General features: G+C 44.2%; 1 protein-coding gene across 1 annotated transcript in view; it reads right to left on the bottom strand.

The window, feature by feature from the left end:
- The window catches only part of capn12 (calpain 12), a 16,700-nt gene extending 10,742 nt beyond the window's left edge, over positions 1 to 5,958 (bottom strand). Inside the window, exons 1-3 of the mRNA XM_083680602.1 lie at positions 5,720 to 5,958; positions 4,111 to 4,180; positions 2,825 to 2,943 (exon numbers count right to left, since the gene is read on the bottom strand). Coding sequence (XP_083536728.1) covers positions 2,825 to 2,943; positions 4,111 to 4,180; positions 5,720 to 5,917 — 387 coding nt within the window. The 5' untranslated portion in view covers positions 5,918 to 5,958. The remainder of the gene's footprint in view (positions 1 to 2,824; positions 2,944 to 4,110; positions 4,181 to 5,719) is intronic.
- Positions 5,959 to 11,648: the final 5,690 nt, after the last annotated feature.

Genomic DNA, 11,648 nt, shown 5'->3' with positions numbered 1-11,648 from the left:
CGGTATGAACAACTAGTTTATTCAGTTTGTTTGCATTCATGGTTGCAGACATGACCTCATGATGGGGTATGTCTCTGGTAATTACTGTTTTTAATGATCTGATCTTTCTGTTCCCTGTCAGACCTCCCGAGAAGAGCACGTTGATGATGTCATAATAACCCGCTGGATCAGATCAGGGGAGGCCGGTGGAGGCAGAAATCGGAGGACGGGGTCATTGTACTGAGTGGAACTGAATGAGGAACCGTGTCAAACTGTCATTACCATGAGCCCGTCCTCCGATTTGTACCTCCACCGGCCTCCCCTGGATTGGATTGATGAATGAAAAACAGATTCTATCTTTTTTTAATTAAACAATTCAAAAGATAAGCTTTTTTTTTTTTCATGATTCACTTTGATATGAATCTTCCATAATTGAGGTGGATATTGAGTCATATTTCTTTCTTTCTGTCCAAAACAGAGCACTCCACGTGCCCTTAGCATTGTTTCCAGAGTGGAAATGTACTGGAAATGGACCTCCACTACCTGCAGTAAGTATGTGTATTAACTCATTCAGTGCCGAGGGTGAATAAACTCACCGGAACTGATTCACGCACTATTCGGTCACGGCTTTTCACTGTCCTGTGATGGACAGTCCTTCCTAAGACCTCTTCACCCCCACTACCCTCCCTGTACTAACCCTAACCCCAACCCTTGAGACCTCTTCACTCCTACTTCCCCCCTGTACAAGTTCTCTCCTGTTAACAAATAATAAATTTAAAAAAATAATAATAATAATTATATATACACACTCACCGGCCACTTTATTAGGTACACCTTGCTAGTACCGGGTTGGACCCCCTTTTGCCTTCACTGTCTTAATTCTTTGTGGCATAGATTCAAGGTGCTGGAAACATTCCTCAGAGATTTTGGTCCATATTGACATCATCATAGTATCATTGCTGCAGATTTGTCGGCTGCACATCCATGATGCGAATCTCCTGTTCCACCACATCCCAAAGGTGCTCTATTGGATTGAGATCTGGTGACTGGGGAGGCCATTGGAGTACAGTAAACTCATTGTCATGTTCAAGAAACCAGTTTGAGACGACTTTTGCTTTGTGACATGGCGTGTTATCCTGCTGGTAGTAGCCATCAGAAGATGGGTACACTGTGGTCATAAAGGGATGGACATGGTCAGCAACAATACTCAGGTAGGCTGTGGCGTTTAAACAATGCTCAATTGGTACTAAGGGGCCCAAAGTGTGCCAAGAAAATATCTCCTACACTATTAGATATTTGCGTTAACGAGCAGTTGAACAGGTGTACCTAATAAAGTGGCCGGTGAGTGTATATGCCTTCTGGCATTACGACTGCTAATGGCCCCTGGTGTGAGCATTGACTACTTTGTCTTATGATGACTGTTGGATAGATGATTCACTGACTTAAACAAATGTATTTGTTGTAAGTCGCTTTGGATAAAGGCGTCTGCTAAATGCCATAAATGTAAAATGTAACTGTCAACGTTCTAGAATGCCAAGGCATGAATTATGATGCTTCATTTTGTAGCCAATCAGAGTGTTGTTGCTAGGTAAACACCACACAGAACACTTGGCACTCTGGGTGGTGAGTGTTCCGGAACTCTTTGGCAGTTGGTGGGTTAAATAATATGGACGCAGATCAGCTAATGTGTTTGCTTAGGGTGTGTTCATTCTTTGACACACCTTTCTACACTCACCGAACACTTCATTAGGAACACCTGTACACCTTCTCATGGTGGAGGTGGTGTAATGGTGTGGGGGATGTTTTCTTGGCACACTTTGGGCCCGTTAATACCAATTAATCATCGCTTGAATGCCACAGCCTATTTGAGTGTTGTTGCTGACCATGTGCATCCCTTCATGGCCACAATTTACCCATCTTCTAATGGCTACTTCCAGCATGGTAATGCACCATGTTGCAAAGCAAAAGTCATCTCAAACTGGTTTCATGAACATGACAATGAGTTCAGTGTTCTTCAGTGGCCTTCCCAGTCACCGGATCTGAATCCAATAGAATACCTTTAGGATGTGGTAGAACGGGAGATTCACAGCTTGAAAGTGCACCCGAAAAATCGGCAGGAATTGCGTGATACAATCATGTCATCATGGACCAGAATCTCAATGGAATGTTTCCAACATCTTGTGGAATAAACGCCACGAAGAATTGAGGCTGTTTTGAGAACAAAGGGAGGCTGAGTATGAAATGCGCTACAGTATTAATAAAGTTTTATTTGATAAAAACAAACCCTGCACCCAACCAATGACCAATGTGTGTGTGTGTGTGTGTGTGTGTGTGTGTGTGAGCGTGAGTGAGTGTGTGTGTGAGTGTGTGTCTGTGAGTGTGAGTGTGAGTGTGTGTGTGTGTGTGTGTGTGTGTGTGTGTGTGTGTCTGTGTGTCTGTGTCTGTGTCTGTGAGTGTGTGTGTGTGTCAGGGGGTGGATAGTTAAGGGTGTGGATGTCAATGAGCGATGAGCGAGAGGGGTGTGAGAGTGTCAAATGGTGTGTCAGGGGTGTGAGTGCCTGAACATGCGTGTACGTGTGTGTGTGTGTGTGTGTGTGTGTGTGTGTGTGTGTGTGGTGAGAAAGGTGTTAAGTAGTGGGCGGGAGATGGACTACTGTGATGTGTGTGTGTGTGTGTGTGTGTGTGTGTGTGTGTGTGTGTGTGTGTGTGTGTGTGTGTGTGTGTGTGTGTGTGTGTAATGAGACCCAGCTGTTTAAGGAAGTGTGTGTGTGTGGGGGGGGGGGGGGGGTGTAGAGACATCCCTTGTTAGTGATAGATGAAGTTGAGCAACTTCCCCTGCCCTTACCCTGAAATGGAAGATGCCAGCATAGGATTCAGCCAGGCTCTGTTCGGGTGGTACCACCTTGACAAAGAGTTTGGGGTGCATGGTAAGGCAGGACAGGGAAGCCAGGAGCCAACAGTCACCTAGCCGAGAGAGAGAGAGAGAGACAATCGAACAAGAGAAATATTATATGTTTTAGTACCATTCAAGAGTTCTTCAGCTTGTCCCTGTAGGAGAACCGTTTTCCACTTATTTGAAGAACCTCTCTGTGGATAGGGTTCTACATGGCACCAAAAAGGGTTCTTCAAATGGTTCTCCTGCAGGGATAAGTCAAATAACCCTTGTTGGCTCTAAATAAGAGACCTACAGTATATCATTACAGTACTATCTGCTTATTCAATAGACAAAACCACAGCCAAAAACAATATTATTAGATGCATTTGGTTTAATTTGAATCTGTTCTACATGTTTCTACAAGTCAAATCACCTCAGAGGGCTTGAGGAAAAATGCTGAGATCCTGTCTCAACTTACTATAACCTACTGCACACAAACAAGCATAACACACACATTCCAACCACATTCCTTACCAACAGTAAATAGCTGTTTCATGTGGAAGAATGTGGAAGTTTGGTACTTATAGAGAGAGAGAGAGGGAGAGAGAGGGAGAGAGAGAGGGAGAGAGGGAGAGAGAGGGAGAGAGAGAGAGAGAGAGGGAGAGAGAGGGAGAGAGAGGGAGAGAGAGAGAGAGAGAGAGAGAGAGAGACACAGTGGAACGACAACCCCAGAGAACTACACAACTCTACAAGACAAGAAGAGCATTCTCACCATTTCACAGCAATGAAAAACAGATTGGACAACACATGAAGAGCTATCAATCACAACAGCCATTGTTATTGTACGGAGTGGTGTGTGTGTGTGTGTGTGTGTGTGTGTGTGTGTGTGTGTGTGTGTGTGTGTGAGCATGGGTCCTCTCTAGACCCCCCTGGTACTTTGGGAAGGTTTGGGATGGGGGGGTGAGGGTACATAATGTCACCACAACAACCTCCTGCTGTGGAGCCAGAAATGCGTTTGAAGCCAAGTCCCTGAGGATCGGACTGAGACTGAATCACACAGCAAAGGAATATTCCAGATTAAAGGAATCCACTGTTGCCAGGAAAAACAGATTGGGCAAGGTTCTGGTTAGACAGGAAACTGTGTGAGACACTTGATGCACATAGACAGGCAGACAGACAGACAGACAGACAGACAGACAGACAGACAGGCAGACAGACAGGCAGTGAGGCAGGCAGGCACACGCACACACACGTACCCAGCTGGCCCTGGCAGATGTCCGTGGTGCCTGTGGTACCCTCCACAAACACGGCATTTGCACTGATATCCTGCAGAGACACAAGAGGAATATTAAGGTTAGAAGCTGTCACACACACACACACACACACACACACACACACACACACACACACACACACACACACACACACACACACACACACACACACACACACACACAGTATAGTTTACTGATGTCTCAGCAATGTCCATGATTTTCCCTTGGATCACAAACATTTCTCAAACTTCTCTGTTCTGTTTTTGGGTGAACTGTGTCCAGCTGTGTGGCTGACAGCTAGACTCTAGATCAGGGGTTCAAAGGCCTTTTGGTCGCGGGCCACATTGGACTACCACCAGCCTCACACGGGCCGGAAAAAAGAATACATACATTTGTCAGCATAACTGAACTAATGTCCACTGCTGGGCGCACCAGCATATTGTATTATTACAATACTGGATATTACAGCAGCCTGTACTCAGCCTGTACTCAGCCTGTACTCAGTCTGTACTCAGCCTGTACTCAGCCTGTACTCAGCCTGTACTCAGCCTGTACTCAGTCTGTACTCAGCCTGTACCCAGTCTGTACTCAGTCTGTACCCAGTCTGTCCTCAGTCTGTACCCAGTCTGTACTCAGTCTGTACTCAGTCTGTACTCAGCCTGTACTCAGCCTGTACTCAGTCTGTACTCAGCCTGTACTCAGTCTGTACCCAGTCTGTACTCAGTCTGTACTCAGCCTGGACTCAATGCCTCATTTCCACAGAGCTCAATATGACTGTTACAGCAGCCATGTCAAACTCAGACCAATGCCTTTTCATCTGTGGGCATCTAAAGGTTGGAACAAAAAATATAATTAATAATTAATTAACCAATATACGTATAAGTCCATTACAAGCAATAATAATAAACTATAGACAGATATATACTTTATTACATGTACAATAAATAGCTGTAAGTAGGAGTCTAACTGTTTTGTTCATGTCCTCCTTTTAATACGTAAAAAAAAAAGAGACAATTTTTTATTATTTTTTATTTCTGCCAATCACCCGCTTGATTGGACCACACGATGTTCCGTGTCTTTCACTCCATTGCTCTAGATGATTTTAATCTCCTCTCACTGAAAGGAAACATCTCTCTTGACAGACCTGAACCCCACCCAGGTGAACATCTGTCCAGGGGCAACACCCGAGTCAGACGCTGACGATCCTACACACGTACAGCATCATTCAAATCTCCCACGTTGTTAAAAAAAAAACTGTTACAAAGTGCTTTACAAATAGATACAACAGTTATTCAAATGAAAACAGAAATATAAGTAGAAACAGTAAAACACAGACACATTAAAAAGAACAAGAGCAGCATCAAAAACAAAAATAAAAGTATATAAACTGTAAAACACAACACATTAAAAAGTTCATGTTCTAAAAACATGAATTTTAAGAAGAGATTTTAAAGAAAATACCGATCTTGCTAGCCCAATATCCTCAGGCAGGTCGTTCCAGAGTCAATGAAGTAAAGAAACCCTTGTACCAAACACACAACGTAATATGAATCTTTCATTCACAAGGCTGATGCTGGAGACATGGGGGTACCTTGGGTCGCTTCCAAGTGATGTGTTTGGTGGGGTCCGGGTCCGCAGGCATACCGATAGATCTCTGGTCAGCAGCGAAGGTCGGGTCTGAGAACATCGAACCGGACTTCAGACACGCATCACGGAGAGCCGTGTAGTCCTGGTCCCGAAACTTAATCGGGTTCCCGGGAGACCCGGGTTCAGCTTGCTGAGTTTGCATGTTGAATGAGAGCTAACTGGAATATGTCAGCGCCAATGTTATAGCTCCAGACTTTGTAGTGGTCACTAACAAAGTCAGGGTTCTAATATCGACTGAAATACGGTGTGCTCCGGGTTAGGGACGATCATGAGCCCTGTGCTTAAATACGGTTGCACACCCACTGATTCAGTGGAGACACTCCCTCCCTCTCACTCCGACTACATACCGGGAAGGTATGCAGGGCGCCCCGGGGTTTGAGGAGCTGGAGTCGGCTAATGTCATGTTGCCAAGAGTTGACTTTGATCTCTTTTATTGATGGTCCCTTCAGCACCATAACCATCAGTGGGTCGAAAAACAATCACAGTAGACTATTGACCAAATGTGAGGCAACCGAAAAGTGAACCATTTGTTCTTCTTTTGGCTCTGTATGCACCAAAAGTTAGGATTCGAAAACATAAACTATTACTATGAGGTTAAAGCACAGATTGTCAGCTTTGTTTAAGGGTTTGTTGGTACATGTTGGTTTCACCATTCAGAAACTACTGAATTATAGGCCCTCTATTTCAGGGCACCAAAAGTAATGGGACATATTAATATAATGTACAAATTAAGCACTCGTGTTTAGTATTTGGTTGACAATCCTTTGCATGCAATAACTGCCTGACATCTGCTACCCATTGACCCCACCAGACACTGGGTATCTTCTCTGGTGATGCTCTGCCAGGCCTGTACTGCAGCCAACTTTAGTTGTTGTTTGTTTTGAGGTATTTTTGCTTAAAATCTTATCACCAGGAAATTAAATGCATGTTCAATTGGATTTAATTCTGAAGACTGAATTGGCCAGTCAATAACTTTCCACTTGTTGGCCCTGAAAAAAGCCCTAGTTGCTATGGCAATATGTTTTGGGTCATTGTCTTACTTTATGATGAAACGTCAATGCATTTGGAGGCATTTGCTTGTACTTAAGCAGACAAGATATTTCTGTACACTTCAGAATACATTCTGCTGCTGCTGTCAGCAGTAACATCATCAATTAAAACACATTAGCCAGTTCTTGTGGCAGCTATACATGCCCAAACCATAACACCCCGTCCACCAGGTTTCACAGATGAGATTGTTTTCTTGTATCCATTTTTCTCCAAACGTTCCTCTTGCAATCATTCTGGTACATAATAATATTGGTCTTATCTGTCCTGACCTCTGCCTGGCCTGACCATCCTTTCTGAGGATAACTAGTGGTTTGTACCTTCCTCTTGCAATCACTCTGGTACATAATAATATTGGTCTTATCTGTCCTGACCTCTGCCTGGCCTGACCATCCTTTCTGAGGATAACTAGTAGTTTGTACCTTGCAGTGAAACCTCTGCAGTTTGGCTGGTGACGTAATCTGCAATGGTAGTCTCTAATTCTAACCCTAAACCTGACACATTTATGACTACCACCTGGAGAGTGTCCCTGCTCTCTGGGACAGTTATTTATTTTATTTTTTTCTTAATTATGGTGAGCCATGGAAAGTAACTAAGGGGGCACATGACATTTCTGAGGGGGCACAACTATTTAAGCAAAAATACAACAACAACAACAAAAAACAGATTTGAACTTGGTCATAAGACAGGTTGGATAATTAAGGGCATACAATGTGTTTGCAGCCATTGACAGCTGTCTTCTGTGCCGCTTTACAAGAAGAGAGCACATTTCAACGACTTATATAAATAAAATATATACAATTCAAACTTTTATTTTAACTATTATACTCAAACATAGCCTATACAAACATGTATAGGTTATAGTTAGCTGGCTAGTTCTTTAGGTATGTCGACTTACTCAAACTATGTTGCTGACAAACTGACGATACCTTCAGGCCAGGCACCTGGCTTTCATTCAGTCAGTGGCTGGCTCACGCTCCTATCAGACTGACCAACAAGAGGCAACTTCAGATTCAGATGAGCGTCTTTCCAGAATCTAGTCTAAGACAATTATAGCGTTGTTTTTGGAGGCGGGAGGGGCAATGAGGGGATCTTGAGACACACTCTTTATGGAGCGGATAAAATGACTTTTTCTGATTTTCCAGCCTAATTAATTGGCGTCCTTGACTTTCACTGACACCTCTTTGGTCCTCAAGTTGACAGACTCCAAAGGCAAACCCAAATCCGAGAATCAATACTAGACAATGACAGCTCTCTGCCTTCTGACATGCCTCCGCACATGATGTGACAGAACACACCTGACTAACCAGAAACAGCTGTCAAGGCAATTGTCCCATTACTTTTGGTGGCCTGAAATAGGGGTACTCTGTATAAAAGTAATTTCTAAATGATGAAACCAATACGTACACAAATACAATCAAATAAAAGCTTAGTAATTGTTTGATTTCCAAACTTAAGGAGTGTAGAGCCTAAAGAAGAAAGAATGCTTCACTGTCCCATTACTTACGGAGGGCACTGTATGTCAACGGAGGAGACCCTGGTGCTCGCCTACCGGGCGGCAAAGGGAACAGCCCCTCCGTACTTGCAAGCAATGGTCAGCCCCCAAACCCCTGCCCGATCACTCCGCTCTTCCACCTCGGCTGCCCGCCTGCCACCGCCGCCACTACGTGGATGCAGCAGGTCACGGCTTTTCACTGTCCTGCTGCCCCGCTGGTGGAACGGCCATGTCACTGCTGTCATGACTGCAGAGTCACTACCAATCTTCCGCCGTAGATTGAAGACCCATCTCTTCAGGCTACATCGTGACTGTCCCTCCTAAAGACCTCTTCACCCCCACTACCCTACTGTGCACGTTTCTCTCCTGTAAATAAATTAAAATGAATTAAGAAATCTTCCTTTCTTCTAGCATTGTGACTGCCAATAGCCCTTGGTCCTAGCATAGATTAATTTTTCTTATGACTGATGGATAGATGATTCACTTACTTAATCAAATGTATTTGTTGTAAATCGCTTTGGATAAAGGCGTCTGCTAAATGCCGTAACTGTAAAATGTAAATGTAGACGCACGCATGTGTAGCAGCAAACGCACATCAATTGAACTGCATTTTGTGGTAGTGTGGTGGTAGGCCTAGTTAAACTAAATTCAAATTATTCCAGCCCTTGCACTTTGCTCCACCTCACAAATTTGTCTTCTCTCTTAGTGATTTCAGAGCGCTTCTGTTACATGTCACTTGTCCTGTGTTGGATAAAGTAGTTTCGATGTAGTGAACTACTTTATCGAAGTAGTTTTAGTTTGACAACATACGCCTACTTCTCTCAATGCTACCTTTAGTGTAGTTCAATTTCTTCGCTTTGTAAAGTAATTGGTCATTTAGCTCAATACATTGGGCGTAGCTTCCCCAACACCAAATGGGGCGCGTTTTCGGCAGGTCCAATGTATGTATTCTTAAAATCCGCCGCTAGAGGGCAACCTGTCCCCATGGGCCGTTGGCGGGGTGAGAGGGAAAATGAGAAGTTTGAGATCACTTCACATGCCAAGAAATAACAAAGCGGCAGTGATGATACCCGGGCCACAAATGTCATTATAGTGAGGGAGGCCTTTTCAGAAAGCCTTCTATTTATTTTCCCCTTAGGCTACGCCTCAAAGGCTATTTTAATTGTATCTTTACACTCCCCCTTAAATAGGCTATAAGATAGGACCCTATCTATTCATGACATTCGAGTGTCCAACATTCTCCTGGCGTAGAGCTAATTATCTATTTTAATTTCGAAGTGATGAACTCGATCCATATGAGCCTTACAAGCCTGTCGCCTTTTGTCGAGCTCGTTTCGACGTGACACCATTGTCGCGGCCGTTTCTCCATCACGCTTGATTACACGAACAAGGACGACAAGAAAGCGATGACCAGAGCTAAACAAACACGGACAATAGCGACAAGGATGCGAATAAAGGTGACCATTTCATTCTCCGCCTCCCCATTCTCTCTCTGTGGTCTTTGAGGCCGGGATTATACACCGCTCTATAATAACAAAGGCCATGCAGACGCTCCCACAGCTTCCACGACCGCCCCCCCCCCTCCCCTCCACCTTTTGATCCCACGACCCTGACTCTGAGAATCGGCCGGCTCTCAGCGCTCAAAGGGCGGACAGGTTCCCAGGGGGAGACACGAAGCTCAGTTGGGATACCCAATCTCTCTTCTTCTACCCTCGTATCCGCTGTCATTCCTGATGTCTCACACTGTCCAACTGAAATCACTCCTGCAACCTACATGACAAAACTTTGAGGTGATAAACGAATCAGAGCAAGGAAACTGTATTTCTTTCGAACCACAAAATATGGTTGTTTTAGGGAAACAAAGGCGTGGCTTGATGTTGGGCAGTTGGTGTCCAGTTGCCCTTATGTTCTCTTCATTTCACATGACATGAAAGCTTTCTCACCTGCAGGTAGAAACTGACCCTGCCATTCCTCTTCTATCTTTGTTTCACTCACTCACTCACTCGAATACACGTCACACACACACACACACACACACACACACACACACACACACACACACACACACACGTGTGTGTGTGTGTGTGTGAGAGTATCACAGGACCTTGAAAGGATGACTCCAGGGTCAGAGCCAGTTCTTCCAGTTTATTCTGTGTTGCTGTGAGGCAGCAACGATCATGTGACCAGCCTTTAGGTCACCATGAGAGTGTTTGGGTGGGTGTGTGTGTGTGTGTGTGTGTGTGTGTGTGTATGTGTGTGTGTGTGTGTGTATGTGTGTGTGTGTGTGTGTGTGCGTGTGCGTGTGCGTTTGCGAGGGCGTGTGCGTGTGTGAGGTTCACAAACAAGGTCACCAGGTGCCAGCCTGGGGGAACGTGTTAATGTGTGTGTGTGTGTGTGTGTGTGTGTGTGTGTGTGTGAGCGATAGAGAGAGTTAGTGAGTGTGTCAGTAACAGACGGTGTGTGATGGTGTGGGTGGAGGTGGGAGTTGGAGCTTTATTAATGGGGTAGATATCACGGGTTGGAGCATCACGTTGCTGCTCGTAGCTGTCATAAGGCCTGCATGGAGGTGTCGGTAGTCTAGTTGTCGTCTCTGGAGATGAATGAGGATGAGGCTCCTAATAATCAACAAATCAGAATCAGAATCAGAATCAGAATTATTTTATTTAGCCAAGTATATGTATTCGCACATACAGGGAATTGACTTGGTGAGGTTGGTGCATGGACATAACAATGTCCATAGCAAAATATCAACCATACAATAGCAAATATCAACCATACAATATAATATAGTCTAATAAAACAGTGACAGTAGTAGTGCATAAGGGTGTTGTGTAAGTAGCAGCAGTAACGACTGTAGTAATAACAGCAGTAATGGCTGTAGTAATAACAGCAGTAATGACTAGTAATAACAACACATTCCTCTGAGATGACACTAAAGGAAGAATGTGGTAATTATTCTGGAAGTATTACCTTAAACCCGAGGCGGCTAACTCCGGTCTGGGAAACTCACAAAGTGTGTGCAGGCTTTTGTTTTTGTCTAGCCTAGCACTAACACATAAGTCCAAATCAACCAATCAACCAATGCACAATATTGCACACAATCCGTCCCTCAGGGACCAGGTCCTATCCAATGGCGAGGGGGAGATGAAAAGATGGAAATATGACTAGAATGATGTTATGCTATTGCTCACAGCAGATGCACAGATGACTAGCACTGTCAAACCAGTTCATACCAGGAGTCTGTATCTTATCCTAGATGATTTATTAATATACGTATATGTTATTTTTTGTGTTATGTGTTTTTGGTTTTTAAAATGGTAGAATAAACTAA

Source organism: Argentina silus (genome assembly GCF_951799395.1).
Source record: "Argentina silus genome assembly, chromosome: 11".
Classification (NCBI taxonomy): Eukaryota; Metazoa; Chordata; class Actinopteri; order Argentiniformes; family Argentinidae; genus Argentina; species Argentina silus.
The sequence above is the reverse complement of the archived record's forward strand: the minus strand, read 5'-3'. Positions and strand labels throughout refer to the sequence as shown.